Source organism: Botryllus schlosseri, chromosome 8 (assembly GCF_051294905.1).
Source record: "Botryllus schlosseri isolate E-star chromosome 8, Bs_hap1, whole genome shotgun sequence".
In the NCBI taxonomy this organism is placed as follows: domain Eukaryota; kingdom Metazoa; phylum Chordata; class Ascidiacea; order Stolidobranchia; family Styelidae; genus Botryllus; species Botryllus schlosseri.
This window is the reverse complement of record NC_137243.1, coordinates 3,472,729-3,491,621: the sequence shown is the minus strand read 5'-3', so window position 1 is coordinate 3,491,621 and position 18,893 is coordinate 3,472,729. Positions and strand designations below refer to the sequence as shown.

Sequence of the window (18,893 nt, the reverse complement as noted above, 5' to 3'; positions counted from 1 at the left end):
CAACGGAAAAACTTCCAATTTCTCTGATCGTGTGTGTGTGTGTGTGTGTGTGTGTGTGTGTTTTACAAATAATTCCAGTACACCTAACTATAGGATACATTTAGTAAACATCGTGCAAATTGTTTCTTTGTGATGGTAACGACTTTCGGCGGCTTAGTTTCATGTCGGGAATTATTATTTGAGGGTTCAAAAACAATTTCAATCAATACTAGAAATGAGCAACAATACAAAACACGTTTAGCAAATAACAGTGTAGCAAGTACTTTTTTGATATTACGAGTGTTGGATACTAGACACTTCTAGTTGAATTGGATGCATCTAACAAACATATCACAATTTACTTTTACAATAATCAAAGTCTTAGAGTGTATAACCTCGCGATATTTTACATTTAGCACGCACAATGGGGAGTTACTGAAATGATTAAGAATTGATCACTAGCTTCGAACGGTACTCGATACTCAAAGTGATATTTTCACACTCTGTAAAGTGCATATGTTTCAATTCTCTGTCGCAAATTCCGACAGTAACGACATTGATGTTAAATCCTTACCCGTGGTTATTGCAAGTGAATCCTAAACATCGCAACAGTCGGTATGGAAATCGAACGCGTGCCTACTTTTAGATAGGTGACACTAACAAGTTTATTACACCCGTGAAATACTCTGAAACGTCGATTCGTGATTGTGTTAGCTATATTCATCTTCCATATCTGTGGACACAAAGATATCTTGACTTTGGTTACAACTCACTCGAAACGAATTGTCGCGGGTAATCTAGAAAAGCACAAGTCGAAGACGAATGATTTGATTTCAATAAACTAAAAAAAATTCCTTTTGTTTTGATGTTGGATTTAATACAATTTGTATGACTATACCGAATCCGAATCCGAAAGTGCAATGTTACTTTAGTAGAAAAATTGGATGACTCGCATTTTGATATTGATAGATGTGTAGAGTAATATGACTAGTTTATAAAATCTCGGTAATGTTTTTTCGTCATGTCTGTGATCAACAAATATGTGATCAAGTCTTACCATTCGATATTAACTTTCGCAGTCGGTGTAATTTGTTGAAGTAACAATACCGACGAGTTCAATAATATTCCCCATCGATGCATTCGAATAATCCGTCAGCTGCAAGCGGATTTAAAACTTGATGGTGTTTCGCGGTTAACTCAAGTCAGTGGTCGTGTTTGTGTTGATTTCAGGAATGATCATGACGAGTTGCCTGGGTAGATTAGTTAATGTGGTTGTAACTACGACCGTACAGAGTTGCTGACATCCCAATATCTTTTACGCTGTAATATACGGATTTAATTGTGATAAATTAATTCTCAGTTATTGTTCAGACATTCAAATCTCGTATACTCAAAATATAATATGTCCAAGTCAAATGGTATGTGCGCCGATTAGTAAATACTTTGTCTTCAGAATAGTACCAACCTTTACAATTGAATAAAAAGATAGAGCATACGAATACAACCAGGATGAATTAATTCAAATTTGTGAGTTGTAATGATATAATCAAGTAAGTGAAACTAGATTTTTAACAATTGTTAATGTTGTGAATAATTCTTTTGAGTATGGTAAGATGTTAAAATATCTATTTGATAAACGGAAAGCAGGATTGTGAATAGAGTTGTAATGTTACATTACTTGTTTCAAAGTATAATCTTGAAATGTGGCTGGATCAAAGTTGGTAGTCATGTTTGTCAATCCTATTTCAATTCACACAATGTCAAAGTCCAAATATTTCATTCTGGATTATTTGGATTTACCTTTAGTACATCCCGCGAATGGATTTAAAGTTGGTGAATTACCAAAATGATTGAATATTATCGGGTCAGAGATAGTTGGTATTGATTCTATAAGTGTTAAAACAGCGGCGTGGAATGTGTGAATGATCCGATGAGGGTGAATGTTGGCGTCAGTAATATTCAGGTTACGTTCGATTCAACAGATCGCGTTAATAGGATTTGAGTTGGGTCGAATCAATACATTCAAATACGATTCAACTTGATTTGTGTAGTGAGTTACACTGATGACTCTCACTTTACCAAACGATATGGCATCGAACAGCGTCATTAACACTATGCGAGTCGGAGCAACTTCAAATTTTCACGTCGGCGTCAAATTCGTCTCATCACCCAAAAGAGGTGGCGTTAGCCAATATCTCAAAGGTATATTCATCGACGGCAATAACGAAGAGATATCTTTCACGTGTTTCAATCGTGATTTGTTCGGGAACATTGAGAAAGCATTCACCAAACGAAAAAAACTCATGGTCAAATCCGGTTGGGTTCAAATTGACAAGTTTACTGGAAAACCTGCTGTATTACTGGGACGGGCTTCGTCAGTAACTCTACATGGAAAATCGAGACATACGACTGAAGAATACCCATTATTGACCTGTGAATCGGTATACGGAAATAAAGATGAATACGTCTCGATCGCCGCTACTTGTGTTTCTCGAGAGGAGAAGACGGTCAATTCTGGTGCCGGAAAGGAGTTGAAATTATACAGTTTTACATTGAAGGATGATACTGGCGAGGTGGTTTTGGATCAATGGAACAAAGCCTCGCTCGTACCCGGAAAGAAATATCAACTCACTCGTGTTAAAAACTGTGTCGGCAGCTTGAAAATCGATTCGTTAACTAGACTTGTTGAATTGAAAGAATAGTTTGCATATTTGTATACCACAATACAATATTTCGCGTAAAATGTATGACCTATGTGATTCGACAACCGGGTTAGTGCGGTGTTGTTCTACTGATCGAGGTGTGAAAATTGCGCCATCGCGATGAAGTTGTGACTGTGAACAGCAGACTATTCTATAGGTGCGAAACAGCGAATAAGCCGAAAGTATTATTCAGGTGGCAATCAATAGCGAGGAAAGCGGTCATTTGACACGACTAAACTACGACATCATATATCATAATTTACGATCAAACTATTTCACACTGACCGGTCTAGTGTAATAATCGATAGTAGCGACTGCACGGAAACAATTCAGCGCGCAGGTCATTCGAAATATAGGTCGCACTGCTTAATCCTCACAACAAGCCACGTTTCCGTCTGCGCGGTTATTGTTGGTGACTCGTACATATTCAACACCACGCGAGAGATACCTGAAAGTGCGAATCACCGCCACGCCCGTAAGAACACATGGTAAATCACCACAGAACCCGTAAGAATACACGACAGGCGAATCACCGCCACCGCCTATAGCAAAAAAGGCGAGTCACGACCACGAGTTTTCACGGCGAATCACGACCACACCCTATACCCAAAAGTGCGAATCACGACCGCATCCATAAGAACACATGGCGCATCACCGCCGAGAGGGGGGTCTAAAAAGGCGCATCACCACCACGAGTTTTCCAGGCGCGTCACCGCCACACCCATAAGAACCCCATTGCAGGTCACGACCGATCTATATAACTACTTACGTGTAGCAAAGCGATGTGAACGGAGACTATCATGAAACAGTCCTTGGACATTACATACACAATGCCCTTTCAGGTAAAGGAGAGGGGAGGAGATATCCATTTTACATCATGGGATCCCTCGCTATATCTGCAGCCATTCTGACTTTAAGATTGCCCGAAACTGGGGGACTTGCCTTACCGGACACAACAGAAGAAGCACTTTCTTTAAAAAGGCCGAAGTGAGTGATTCACCCCACTAAAAGCATTGGTTATCCTTGTGTAAGCCTGCACTCATGGTTATGTGAGATGAATTTTACATTTGCAGGTCAATTTGGAAAAGGAAAGGGAAAGATAAGAAGTCGCTCGATGGCAAAGATTCACTTGTTGCGAAACCTATTTCATCAGAAAATGACATATGAATGCTAGCTGGCGCTCTTGTCGCATTCTTTAGTAAAATTACGGTCGTTGGGTGGAGGCCTGGAGGGCTTATTTCAATTGAAATCGAGAAGGGTCTGGGGAGCGTCACCCCCATAAGTTCGGTTGAACACCATATCTGGGGGGCCGAAGAAAAATGTTTTTTTGGGGGGCTGGCGAAGTGTTGTTTCGGCCCGGGGTATAGTCTATTGCAGACTTCTATCTCGGGTCCTCCAGCTCTTCATGTTATCTCTCTTGCATGCGTGCGTCCGTCTTCTAGGCTTTGCTGCCGACTTCTAGTTGGGGTCGCTCTGTTTCAGGGCTTTTTACGAAGCTGTTTAAACAGTGACATCGGTGGTAAAGAGTCGAGATAAACTTCCAATACGGCACAGCCGAACAGGGCCTGTCAGCCAAGGACAGGAGTCACCAACTCGCGAGCAGCTTGCGGACAGCAATTAATTATTCTGTGGTCCGCGATGGTTTGAGATTTAGGAAAAATACTTGATGATGTCAATATGCTGCGATCAATTTCATTTTGGTAGTGGTAAACAAGAGCACAATAATAACACGTCATTACCATACGCTCATCGGCTCATGCCCCCATCATTCTCTATACCTATAACATGGGATTTTCGCTTATTGTCAACGTTGTGTTACCGCCGAAGAACTTGAGAATTGGAGGAACTGATTGAGTTGAATGGTGCGCGACGGTCAGCAGAACCATAGTGTCCTATATGGTGTGGACACAAGCAAATCTCACGGCTCAGTGATATTGGTCTACGTCACACTTTTGGCAATTTGACGGTAATTTTTTACCGGCTTGCCGAGCAGTAAATTTGATAAAACGGAGTATGGTATCGTGACGCAACCATGCCGTCTAGGAGCAGGCGAGGAGCAGCGCAAACAGCAAGCGTATTGGCCATTGTCGCGCCACCGATTGAGCATTCACACTCTCACTCTCGTGCGCACTTGCTCCTGACCTGCTCAGACAGCATCGTTGAGGACAAATTCTCAAAAAAAGGACATTAGCGCGTCCTCCGAGGACACTTTCAAAAAAGAGGACAAATCCCCTTAAAAGACGACATATGGTAACCCTATATACTCAGGACTGCAACTGCCACACCCCAAACCCCCCAATTGGGGGGAGGCGAGCTCGACGGTGGCCCAAAATTATTTCGTGAATTAACATAAATTATAGAGTATTTCTTTGAAAATTCATGCAACTTTTCTATTTTTTTTTCGCGCTGCTCGCGATTTAATGTTGCCCAATAACTTGATTATTGTGTGCCCTTCCCCCAACAAAAAATACGCATGATTTATAGTAATGGGCACTTCAGTGTCGGCCATTCCCACGCCACGACGCACCACGACGTATGAAGTTATCGGCCAAGTAACTATAAGACTCCGAGAAGTGTACCAGGACGATCAGCAGCGAGAAGACCTTGACCGAAAAGGAATACTTCGATATATATACACATATGTTTAATTGTCCATAGGCACCTAAATGGCTGGCGCCGAATGTTCCTGTCCTGGCGATCTGAACCCCACAAGACAAATGACATCCCGCAGGGAAGATTATCTGGCAGTAAAGAAATACCAATTTGCAATCGTGTGGGCCTTTTAGTTTAGTAACTAACTTTTGACATAGCAGATAGGAGGTCACGAAATAGCATCAAGTAATGAAGTCATTATACCAACGGGTCTGCCCAAAGATGTTTAAATATTTTGTAGGGGTCCTACCTTTTCCAACATACCTCACTAAGCTCTACCGGTAAATCTGATTACGGGCACAGAGAGAGGATAAAAAAATTGATAGCAATATATATTATAGGCCTATGCAATTCCCGATCATATTGACCGATTCAATCATGAGTTATAGAAATTTTTCGCGCTTGGCGCGTTTAGGCGATATCAACTAATTCAGCAAACAGTTTATCCAATATAGCCGATAAGTATCGGGCAAAAGCGTATAGCTGGAGGGGGTCTGGGGGCGAAGCCCCCCAGAATTTCCATTTATCACCCTATATTATAAGGGCCCAAGACCAACGTTTTTTTTGGGGGGGGGGGCTGACGAAGTGCTGTTACGGTCCTGACTATACCATACATGCGAAGAATATACGTAAAATATGGATGACCCCTGGTTGCGCCAATGCGTCGGAACTGATATTTAAGTCATCAACATCCCAACGAAATGATGAAATTGTTGATAAACTGATACTGATACTGATAATGACATCGTTGTGTAAATGTGTGGCTATGTCGGAATATATAGATAGCAGTGATGAGCGGATAGTGCTTTTTGAGACTCCGAATCCCTCCGACAACTTTAGTGTCTGAGGAAAACGCCCTCCGACTCCGAACAGCTCAATCCCAGACTCCGAGATACTCCGACGAATCTCGTCAAGTATCCGAAACAGTGGCAAGCATGGTACACTTGGTAATGTGTTTTAATAAATTAATGTGATAATATGGTTGGAGTCATAGTATTGTCTACTCTCCAGTCCCCAATTGCAGTGCAGATGGCTGATTTTTATGCACTTAACAATCATGCATGTTACCTGTCATATTACAATTTTACAAGGTGTCACCTGTCTGTGCTTTGGTTTGTAATCATAATCAAGAGTGTATTCTAGTCAGAGCTATCCAGTGATATAGGAGACAAAAGTTACAATACTCCGAAATTCTCCGAAAAAATATCTGTAGTAAACTCCGACTCCGCTCCGACTGTCACAAAATCGGCAAAACTCCGCTCCGAATCCACTCCGACTCCGCTCCGATGCTCATCACTGATAGATAGGGCAAATTATGACTATTTTTTCGGAATCCGAATCCATCGGACTCCGGCTGAATTTCATAGGCCGAAAAAATCCTGCCGAAATCCTGCTAATTCTTCGTATTTTAGTGCTGCTAAAATCAGACTGTCAGAGTTTTTCTTAATCTAAGGCCAGGCCATAGTCGTTTACAGCTGTAAATGACTATGGTCAGCTCAGAGTATAGATTACTAACCTGATGGATTGGATGCCTGATTGAGAGGCCACAACTGGTCGTTTCGGTTCTGCATCCTCCTATCTGTTAATTACGTCGCATTGTGTCTTGTATATCGCATTGTACATTGCGTGTATCTTGGGCAAATGAAAATATAATCTGACGAATATAAAATCAACTCTGTAGGTTAGTAATCTAGAGTTGCTAGAATTGCTAATAAATTGCTAAATTGCTAATAAACCAATGATGAGTCCGAGCAAATTCAAAATCCGGATCTAGTCGACGAAATCCGGCTTTGGCTCCGGCTCCTGAACCGGATTATGGCCAACTCAAGGATTGGAATCGTTTTGTTTTGCCATTTCTGATTATAGATAACTAAAACTATATGACGTGCGTAGCTTAGAGATACATGCTCTACTGAAGATAGCATGTGTTGTAATCCGTAATCGGGAATAAAAAGTACCTAGTGATTAATCTTATCTTGTTAGGGTTGAACTCAACTCAACTGCAGTGGAGATTGTGATGATACTGATACTGCTTGTCCAATTAAGTCAAGTTTATTCATAAAATTTTATCACATCAAATCACAAGACTGCGATACAATGAAAGATGAGAAGGTGCCGAAACGAATTGGAGTAGTCTTTGAGATCAGACACCCACTTGGTCCTAGGCGATGAAATAGGAGGCATGTGTGGAACAGTATCCCGCCGGCCATCCGACAGTCGACGAGCATGTCCACATTCAAGTCGAAATACAAGCAATTACTACTAAATAAATACAGTCCATCCTCAAGATTACCGGACCACGACTGACCTATCGATCTCGCTTCCCATGACATGCCGCCCTATTTCTTGTCGCATTCTTCTTCTATACTATCTTCTTTACTTTCATTCAGTGTGCATGCCTCCTCTTTACATCGCCTAGGCCAGGGTGGGTGTCAGATTCCATAGACTACTCCTTGTCGCTTCGACATCTTCCTGTCTTTTCATTGTATCGTATTTTTGTGGTGTATTGAACTGATAAAATTGCTAATAAACCAATGATGATGATGTACACCGACTGACCGAGTGAAAGTAAAAGAAGAAAATATAAAATGATAAGCGACAAAATCAGGTGGCATGTGACGGATCGATATGTGAGGTCGTGGTCCGGTGAATGTTGAGGGCTGACTAGGAGGACTGACACGAAAAAGTGACCAGATCCATGTATGCTAACTTACACTATCTAATGTAGACACATTCAATACAAGATACTGACACCAGTGACACTCTCTAAAATCCCCAGCGGTGTTTGTTGTGTTGCCATTCTCACTGGTGTCGTGTCGTCTATGAATTTATGCAGAATTTCTGATAGAACAATAGAGGACCGCACAATTATATGTGTCTGGTTGGATCTGTTGAAAATTTCTGTTGATCGTTGTCACAATTAGTGATGCATTTTTCGATACCCGATACACAGGAACTAAAAGATGAAACAGGATCATCGTATCAGGTACCGTAAAGAACGATATCTGTTTTTTTTATTCTTAACACAGACCTTGAAGTGAAATTTCATTGCTGTAATTTATATGCCAATATGTTGTTCTTTATGACTTTTTACTTTCAATACAACAGGTATTTGACATCCATATCAATGGAGTACACCACTGCAGTCTGAGATACAGTCAACTTCGAGACCTCAATGATCAGGTGAGGATGTCATGTTGAACACAATATTTACTTGGCCATTAATGAAGTTTCTTCAAGCCCACGAATATTGATCACTTTTGGCATTGGTCGTAGTTCGTACATATTCTGGTATCTTCAGCCTAGTAGGATATTTAAGTTTCGCTTGCTTTGATGCGCATGCAATGAATTATAAGGACAATTAGAAAATTTTGATCGTATCGAAACTAGATTGGAATTAGAATTATAGCCGTACAGTTTTTTCCAAATTAGATTAGAATTAGTTTGCTGAACCTTAGCCACTGAATTAAATTCATAAATAAAAAGAAACCCAACAAAATCAAGTCAAGTTCATATAAAATCACAGCACATTCTAGCACGAGAACGATAAGTATCTGTACACCAAGAATTCGTCTAATCAAGTCAATTCTGGTTGAGATCAATTAATTAGGTATTTGATGGTTCAATGACTACTCCAAGTTGTTCTGACACCTTCCTATCTTTTCAATGTATCAAAATCTTGTGCTGTTTTTAAAAGGATAAAATTATTAACAACAAACTCAAACATTTCGAATGATTTCAATGATGAGCCTGATCAGAAAAAGGCGCCGTCGCTTTGTGAATGTTCAGTGAATTTCTTTTTGCAGCTCAGAAACGAGTTCCCTACAGCGGAGCTGTATGATTTCCCGCCGAAGAAGATGTTTTCTCTGAAAGGTGACAGTTTGAATGAACGACGCGTGCAGCTGGAAAAATATGTCCAAAGTGGTGGGAAACGACATTCCGGTGAATGTTACGCTGGAATGATAATGCTTTTCTGTTTGACGCAGTCGGCCAGTGTCAAGAGATCTGGACCAGTGGAATGTTCGGCGCTTTTCTTCATAAAGCTCAGCAGGTAAAACAGTCTCATCATTACATGCGTAACTCTGTGTCATATCTAGAGTTCGACTGATACCAATAACTAGAACCCGTTCCCAATAGCCCCGAAATATTCAGCCGATATTCAAAAGATATGGCATCTACCTTAAGGCACATTTCAGAGGCACATTTCAGAAGTTCTGAGGTTTTATTATAACAGCTTTATCTCCATTGCTAGGCTATGCTTGGATGTGAAGTAGACTGGAAAGGCTGTGTCTGGACACAGTCTGTAAGCTATTGCCTATGAAATATATCCATATTTCCAGTTAAGCAGACACAGATTATCATTTTCTGGACTCCCCTACTACCATGTTGGCCTCTTGTGGCCGAATTTTTTTCAAATTGTGATGTCGACTCGATAATTGGTCTGACTCTAGTCATAGCCATAATGTTGCGGGTATGCCCGATCACTGTGTAAGTAGTGACCATATTTGCAAACAAATACAGACCAAAATCAATGAGCTTTAGACGGCATAGTTGGGAGCCTAACATCTACTCGCGTTGGTGATGCTGGTGCCTAACAAGCATAGTTGTCGGGGGGGGTGGGGGTGCAATGATTTTCTTGCCCGCAAAATAATTTATTTGAGTATTGATATGGTTTTAGGTAGGTTTTAGCTTTCCTCATGTACGTTGACAATTGTACGTTGGCTCTTCAAGTAGAAGTAAAAGCAAATTGCTAATATTACTAGCGATTTCTGAACCGTTTCAAAAGTACCTCGGGTTGAAGTTGAATGTTAAAGCTTTGAGAGAACTCGAGTAGATTTAGTCCAGGGCTCACATGCTTCAAGCAGTTAATCGGAGAGTACTGCTATGAAATTGCGAGATGTACCTTCGCGACTGGTGCAAAAAGATTGCTGTCACCCCAAATAGATGAATTCTTTGAATATATGTTGAATTGTCGTAAAAGGGGTCTGTTTTGCCCATTATTAAGACAATTTGAGTCATAAAATGATGCAGATTTGTCCCAAACTGCGCTATGCTCTTCAAGATCCAGAGTGTGGCAAGTAAGGAGTTTTGCCTGAAAAACTGTCTAATTGGAAGTGATCTAAAATATTACCAATTGAGCAAGTAGTACAAGTAGGTATAACGTACTTAATTACTCCAAAACTTGTAGTACTTTGTTAGTGACCACTAGGGCTGGGCAAAATCGAGTACCCGGGTTATTCGATTCTGAATCACGTATTTTGCTTCGAGTCGAGTAATCGAGTATCACTTATTATGATGTCATAACCGGATATAGTATTTCAAAGTACAAATATGTACCTTTTATACCACCACAAAGAATATAATGTCCGTTATCATCATATTAAAGATAGCTAGGTATTTTTTGGACCACACTGATTTCATTTCACTAGGTGGCAATGTTGTGGAATGATCATGACTTCAGAAATGCGTTATTCCCAGTAACGACTTGTAGTTTGTACTATGAGTATTGTGTGCTACGGTACGACCAGTCAAGGTTTCAAGGCTGTGAAAATTAGTATCGAAACCATAATTCTTGTTGATAAATTAACTTTCAGTGGCGAGGAGCGCGTATAATTTCAGTACTCGAAAGAATCGTGTTTTACTACTCGACTCGAATCATTAAAACTACTACTCGATTCAGATTCGAGTACTCGAATCATTATGCCCAGCCCTAGTGACCACCTCGTAGATTTAGTATCATATGCTGTTAATTGCGTTGTGCAATTTTAGTGATGAGTGTATTCTGTGTATATGAATAACATGATGGTTTAAAACACTATGCTGTGGCTTTGCAGGAAACGAGGCGTGAAGAAACAATACCGGTGTCGTTAGAGGTGTATTTGATGAATGGGGCCAAAGTTTGTATTGACATCAACAGCACTGATCAAACGAATGACGTACTGGAGGTGACAGGTGTTTTGTCGGAATAGTTCCGGCCCTGTGTTTCACATTACTTTTCCTTGCAGAATGCAGCGGCCAGTATCGGGATCCCGGAAGATTTTGTTCATTACTTTGGCTTGTTTCTGATGAAGAACAAAGGAAATGGAAAACTGTCAAGTATGCCTTCTGTGGTGATTCTTTCATCATAATATTATATGTCTGAGACACAGTGAAGGTGTCCTACTATCCAGTGACAAAATACTTGAATCGGTTAGGCAAGTAAGAGATATACGCTTTATTATTACGGGAAATTGTAAGAAACCCAAATACTTATGTCTGACACTCGTCAGGGGCAATTGTCAGCAACTAGTGGAAATTTGAAAAGAACAATATATATCGTCACTCGGATATATATTTGGTTGTAATTGTTAATGTATAATGTTTTCTTCCATTCTCTACTACTTGCTGACGATTACCCCAGTAAAAAATTGCTAAGAACATTGTATATCAGCAATCGTATGTATATTTGGTGAGAAGATTGCTGGAATGTAATGATCTTATCAATTCTCTGCTAGTTGCTGACGATTGCCCCTCTGACGAGTATCAGCCCAAAACAGCCTTTTTTATTCAAGTATGGATATACTATGAAATGGAAATGATATCCTGTCATTTTGGGTCCAGTTGTATAAGTTCTATTTTCAGGAATAAAATTCTGACAACGTGAGCAATTTAATCCATATATGTGTTGAATTTCACCTGAGAAATATTGAACGACGATAATAATTTTCATTTGTCTCGAAATTTCCTTCCGAGTAGTGTGAACTAGCAAAACGAAAATTGATGAGTTTGAAATTTTAATTCTTAAATCAAATTCTTAATCAAGTTCTTACTGCAATTTACAGTCATTCGAAAGCTTCAAGATTTCGAATCGCCATTTATATCGGTGAAGGCCATATTGGAGAGGCGCAAGCACAAAGTAGTAATCCGGAAAGCATACTGGGATCAAGAATTCGATGATGATCTCATCACGGATATAACGACTTTCAACTTGTTACATGTCCAGGTAGGGATTGGTCGGAGATTAATCTCATGAAGTAACGAAACACCAAAAAATAGTACTTTTTCAGTATACAATCATTTACAGACTAGTGTTCCCCGTGACACCAATAAATGTTTCTCTTGAGCACGTCAAAATTTACGGGCGGATTCTAATAATATTTAACTCCAGGCCATCAGTGACGTGAAAGCAGGATGGACCGTCTCCACGCCGGAAGCGGAAGAAAGGATAGCGTCTCTGCAATCTAGAGGATCCAAGAGAGAGGTCAGGAATTAGTCTTCCTTGATTTAACTAGCTTGTCACCTGTCTGGGCCGTGGTAATCTCTCTTGTGAGGTAGGCTACTTCTACTCTTTTCTAATTTACTCAACAGAGGTTGACTTTAGTAGTTGTAGTATTCGACCCGTTGATTTTGGATTTTTACAAATGTCCACTACTGGATTTTAAAAATTCGCACCTACACCTAGAACTGGAACTACTTACTTTCCAAAACTCGCAAATAGAACTAGTCACTTTTGAAAACTTTCAACACTCAACTAGAATTACAAATACTCACTTTTGAAAACTCGCAACTAGAACTAAAACTACCCACTTTTCAGAACTCACAACTAGAACTACTCTTCAAAACTCCCAACTAAAACTACTCGCTTTTCAAAACTCTCAGCTCGCACTAGAACTAGAACCAATCACTTTTCAAAATTCGCAAATAGAACTAGAACTACTGGCTTTTCAAAACTGCAACTCGCAGCTAGACCTAGAAGTATCAACTTTTGAAAACTCGCAACTAGAACTAAAAATGCTCACTTTTTAAAACTCACAGCTAGAACTAGAACTACTCTTCAAAATTCGCAACTAGAACTACCCACTTCAAAACTCGCAAAAGAGTTACTCAATTTCAAAACTCGCAACTAGAACTAGAAATACTCGCTTTTCAAAACTCGCAACAAGAACTAGAACTAGAACCGGTAGTTAGCTAGCTGACTGTCCACTTGCTAGAATGTTAGTTTGTATATGCACAAGTCTGCCGTCAAGTTATAAAATCAAGTTCATGCGTAATTTGTCAAGTAAAATATTGTAATTTTGCCAGATTGGTTATATCCACTGAAAATTGTTAGTTATCTCATTCTCTCTCTGCACAATGATGCATTGTTGGTGTCAAAAAATTCATCTTGCTGATTTGCGATTTTTAAGGTACTCCAACCTTTTATATTCTCGTAGCTTAACTTGATGTTGGCTCGCCTTGGCAATTTCAGCTTAGTAACATCAGTAGCTTTATTGACCACCGCTAGTTAACCTTTATGATTTTCCTTGTGTCTTGCAATCCTCACATCAACAGACTTGACTAGATCAGAAGTTAAGCAGAGCTAGTCTGTGATAGCTTTTCTATAAGCCTACTCAAGTAGGCTACCTCTGCCTGCTATACTTACCTATGCTACCTAGCATTTGCTCGTATTTCATTAGATTGTGCTCTGAGATGCTCCAGCAATCTAGGCATAGATTTGCTCCATGATTTCATGGAATCGCCTTCAACTTGCTAATCATGTGTAAGCCTATTGAGTTGGATGTCTAAATATTACCTTGGCTGTAGCTAGTAATGCAGATGTACTGTGAAAACTGGTTTAGCAACTCTCAACTTAATTTGTTAGTGATCGTTTGACAACAATAAATGTGTAATCTGTCGGGGTTGGCATAGTCCGTTTTGATGTATGAAATTCCATGAAAACCACTCTGAGCTGATTCTTTATAATTGGCACTTGATTGGACCTTGATACACTTTTGTTTTTATTGGATATATTTTATTATTGTCTACTTTGATTAATGACAACGCCAATGTTAAGAACCATTGTGATTGAACAAAGCCCGAGGGCAAAACCTATTTGTGTTCTTGGTACCTTAATCCATATTGAACAGATGACCATGACTTAATTATAATGTTTCAACCAGCTTAGTTGGATATCTGTCAAATATCATTATCATATAGTTGTTATATGAACGAAAATCGGCATGTGCTATCCGCAAATACTTTATTAGTTGGTCTGTTTGAATTTATTTAGCTGCATATGTAAACCAGGTCAATAATACTTGCCTTGGAGGCATGTCATTGACATTGCATTCTTCTCCACTGCGCGACAGATGGCTTTCCAATAAATCAAAATGGATACTTTGTTTTTATAAGGATATGTAATACTTCACATTGAGTCTTGTCTTCTTCATCAATTATTAATGGTGGCCATTTTCTAATTTTGAACTTGGAACTGCGGATTACTGTCGCTTGTTAAAACCCATCAAGTCATTAATAATTCTATGTGTTAAGGACTTGTTCTATTTGTGATTCAACTGATTGGTCCGTTTAGTGAGTCTTTCTTCTCACTCTTATCTGATTACTGCAATAACAATCTTTTTCCAGTAGCCAGTGGCAATCTGCCTATGGCGCCTACCATTTCCGGTCAAAACAAGTGTAATCTGTTGAATTATTTATAGTGACGGGCCCACTGCGTTTCGTGTTTTTGTTAGACATTTAAACCTATCAATTTCCGTTATAGTGTCTGAAGCTGTGTCGTACCCTTCGTCATTACGGGTTCGTGCAGTTCGAGCCCTGCGTGACAGATTTCCCCTCTGAAAATAAAAGAGTGATCGTCAGTGTTGGGAATTATGAAATCCATTTCAGGTGAATTTCAATTTCTGATGTCTTGTTTCTGTGATTGGACAAAACCTTGATGATTCGTTTCTTAATCAAGCGCTAGAGTATCACTAAATATGATGTCATGACAGGATGAGAAACGTTAAGAGCTCAACTATATGTACCTTTTCTGCTATGCCAAAGAATATAATGCCATTTCTACATCACAAGATATTTTGGTGTTTTTTCGATCATGCCCTGTTTCATTGTACTTTGTGACAATGCTGTGGGTCGATCGCGACTACGCAGATATAGCATTTCCACTAACGTTCGAATCTTTGTACAGCATGTTCCGTATGCTGCGATACGCCCAATTGAGGTTTCAAGGATGCCACAGTGGGAAATAATATTGCAAATATAACTCTTGTGGCGAGGAGCGTATATTTTCATTACTCGAAAAAGTCACTCTCACTATTCTACTCAAATCAGTAGAATTACTATATTCATATTGGAGTAGTATAATCGTATTGCCCGTTTAACTTGTAACGAAATATCTCGGCAGAGTGGACATGGGCAATTCGCGGGTGAAAGAGAGCACGTTCTCCGTGACGAGGATTCGATGTTGGCGGGTAATATGCACAGTTCGCGTATGCGTAGATTTTTGTGCCATGTCCCGTTTTTTTTTGTATCCCCCAGGCGTCGTCGCACTTTACGAAAGACTCCGACGTCAACCAGAACACCGTCGAAGACGCGCAGCCTCTGCTACAGTTGAGCTTCGAGTATCTCGTCAGCAAAGGGAACATGAAATGGATTTCGGTTATAAGCGACCAGGTATGGGTATTTTTTTAGCTCGTTCTGGTCTATGCATTTGGTTATCGACAATGGCGGTCAGTAACAATGTACTTCTACATTCTCGGAATATGCTCCAGTAGGGTTCAAGTAGTTTCATTACTAGCTCGAGTACCTATATTGTCAGACTACTTCTACTGGTACTCAACAGTTTTGGTATCGAATTTATTTCTGGCATCTTTGAATTTGTACCGGAGAAAGTAGATTCCGGATGTCTTTGCGTCACTTTTACGATTCAAATTGTGACAAGAACAGCATGAAATTGCCTTTTATCACGCTACTGAATGAGCGAATATATTTTTGAAAATTGCATCCGTTCGAAGCGTCATTATCATTTGCGTTTGTCGCATAGATTGCAGCTTGATATTCTGAAAGTAGCCCTTCTCTTATTTGCTTTTAAAAGTATGCAAACCATCAACAAATTTAATTATTGAAGTACTTACATTCTCCGCCTCTACTTCCAGTAGTTTTGACACATCTCGCAAATCGCTTTTTGTAATTGAGTAGTAAATTATGACGTTACTTGCACTTCTACTAGCTAGACTATCTCTGTTTATTTATTGATATCAATTCTCTACTGGTCGAGTGCTGTTCGATATACACATTATACACAGGCCATACAAAAGTGTTGGTCCGAGTCTCAAGTGTTTGAGAATCACGATCATGCATAGCCTCTCATTTCATTGGCAACACTATTGAATACACAGGCCATTATGATGAGCATGTGCATCAAGGATATGGTCGACGAACTTCTGCGCAAGAGAAAAGGAGGAAAGATACGAAAGGTGAGTTTTCAAGATATTTCAAGAGTGTTTGTGTATACTTGGTGGTGCCTTGCCAGACGTATTGCATGGACTACTGTCTGCAGAATAACTCATTTCAATTATGATGAAATGGTTAAAAGTGCATGGTCATGGGTTCTATTGCATGCATTGCAATGAAACGCTTGCTGAACACCAGTGATAATGAAATATGGAGGGTCTGCATTCTGCGCCTACAGCTCTACGACTGTTCTCATTCCTTGCATTCTTGGACAGCTTTTGTTAAAGATACGGAACCGAGATTCATGTGACACTTTTATTTTGCCAGCCTGAAAAGTCGAAGAACAGTATAAGGTTCAAGCCAAGAGATAAAAGCTCAGAAGCCTTGTTCGGTCCTGAGGTACGTTCTGAAGGCTATGTAGATTGCAGACTATGTTTCATGGTCGAATTATTTTTCAAGGTCAACGATGCCAAAGACTCTTCAAAAAAAGCAACGGTAAGATTTTGTGTACTGTTTCCGCTTAGTGCAAAATGCCATGTGCGCTAGGGGTGTTCAATAATAACTTTTTTCTCTATTTCCCTGGCTAGCTGATAGAATTGTTAAGTTGCATAAAAAAAATGCCGCACCTCAAATTTGGCACAATTCCCACCTGTAGAAGCGAAGCTATTGCAGTGGAAAATTTTGGATTTGAAAAAATAGAAGTACCCACCTAGATAACTATTATTTACTACCAAATTTTAAATACAACGCGGAGCTACTGGGTGAAAAACTGCCTGTATATGCATGTTCCTACGTGTACTTATATATATTGTTGCCTTGCAGAGCCCTTCTTCAAACAGCGAAGATCAGTCTGTCGAAGAAGCATCTTCAACGAACTACACTGCTTTCGAGGGAATTGGGGATGATGATTTGTGATCAATCATTCGTCATCCCCACGCCCATTACTCACCCCAAGTGCCTATTCGCGACCAAAAGCTATTATTTTCCTTGATCATAACAGAGCAACATGTAGTCCTGATTTTCAATAAGTTCACAATCTACGCAAATAACGCGCCATCTCGCGATGCTTTTTAACTGAATATGTAGGTGGTGAATCATACTCATTGAATTGCTATTTATTAAACATTCTCTGGCGTATTATGGAGTCGAAATTATAACTACAACCGTTAAGATGTGACCATAATATTGTACGCTGTGTGTTATTTTTCTATGACGGCGCGATTTTCTGTTGCACGTACTTCGGCAGGTAAACTACCGTTAGAGTCTGTCTATTTTTTGTATATCTATCGGATTGAATCTATGGAATATATGCTTGTGAAATTTAAGGTTACTTGTGCAATTTTGCTTTTTTCTGATACGATTTTTTCGCCGCTGTATTCATTGTGTTACGAAGATTTCTGTGGCTTCAATGTTTTTGCCTGAAAGTGCTAGCAAGTTTTGCAGTGATTCATGTATATCATGTTCGCTCCCAATCCAGTATTTTATCATTGTTGTCATGATATTAAATATATATATCAGCCACTGCACTTGGCGAATGGGTTGAATGAATGAGAGTGCGGTATCAGTGTCAGGTAATTAATAATTTGATCATATGTAAACACAATAAGACGGCGATACAATGAAAAGATAGCATGTGTCAAAACGGCTTGGACCAAGTCTTTGGAATCAAGACACTCGCCTGGGCCTAGTCGATGTAAATAAAAAAGCGTGGTCCGGGAAACAGTTCTTGTCACTGTGTTGTCGGTATCTTACGTTGCGGAAGAAGCTGGTATGATTCAGAGAATTGTAAGAACTGCGTGACTCCTTGCTACGATTCAGTCATACCGTGTAACGCATAAATAAATTTCAAACAAGCCGGTGTGCCAGACAAACAACTAGATAATTTTCATCTTCTTCAAATTAGATTATAACTGGAATTATAGCTACACACTTTTTCCCAATTAGATTAGAATTATAACTACACATTTTTTTGAACGTAGATTAGAATTAATGTATTCGCAAAAAACTTGGGCATGGAATGAAGTTAGTTCATATCAAATCAGAGTACGGATCATTCTCATAAAGCATGAGAATAGCAAATGTCTGTGCAGCAGGCTTGGTTCGTTTCGCAAAATAGATTCGGTAGTATTGTTAACACAACCATAAATTAGATTAGCATTACGTCCAAGAAGCATTTCACAAATTAGATTGTAATAGAGCGAAGCGACATTTCACAAATTAGATTAGATTGTGGCGGATTTAGATGTGCAACTCGTCTCATCAAACCTACATGAATGTCTCACATCGTAACTGTGATGTGAAATGTTCAATACTCTACGATGGACTTTGTTGGGATCAAATGCCCGACACGTTTTT

At 39.6% G+C, this 18,893-nt stretch overlaps 1 protein-coding gene and 2 long non-coding RNA genes across 3 annotated transcripts in view; all 3 read left to right on the top strand.

Moving 5' to 3' along the window:
- The window catches only part of LOC145444919 (uncharacterized), an 89,404-nt gene that overhangs the window by 5,103 nt on the left and 65,408 nt on the right, over positions 1-18,893 (top strand). The window lies entirely within an intron of this gene.
- On the top strand, positions 3,500-3,903 carry LOC145444918 (uncharacterized). Its single transcript, XR_013916819.1, has 2 exons — positions 3,500-3,668; positions 3,755-3,903. It is a non-coding gene; the product is annotated as an uncharacterized LOC145444918 (long non-coding RNA).
- Positions 7,216-18,064, top strand: LOC145444756 (sorting nexin-17-like). The gene is made up of 15 exons (XM_080322765.1): positions 7,216-8,319; positions 8,442-8,516; positions 9,140-9,257; positions 9,320-9,384; positions 11,168-11,278; positions 11,339-11,429; positions 12,155-12,315; positions 12,481-12,573; positions 14,851-14,975; positions 15,490-15,556; positions 15,624-15,758; positions 16,484-16,561; positions 16,866-16,937; positions 16,998-17,033; positions 17,361-18,064. Exons 1-15 carry the CDS (start codon positions 8,260-8,262, stop codon positions 17,451-17,453), a joined length of 1,380 nt encoding a protein of 459 aa, XP_080178891.1. The 5' UTR covers positions 7,216-8,259; the 3' UTR covers positions 17,454-18,064.

What these genes read in the sequence shown, in the direction of transcription:
- LOC145444756 (XM_080322765.1), top strand. Translation starts at nt 8,260, where the DNA reads ATGCATTTTTCGATACCCGATACACAGGAACTAAAAGATGAAACAGGA. An exon ending in AGGAAATGGAAAACTGTCAA is followed by an intron (nt 11,430 to 12,154) that starts GTATGCCTTCTG and finishes TGCAATTTACAG; the next exon opens with TCATTCGAAAGCTTCAAGAT. An exon ending in TCAACTTGTTACATGTCCAG is followed by an intron (nt 12,316 to 12,480) that starts GTAGGGATTGGT and finishes ATTTAACTCCAG; the next exon opens with GCCATCAGTGACGTGAAAGC.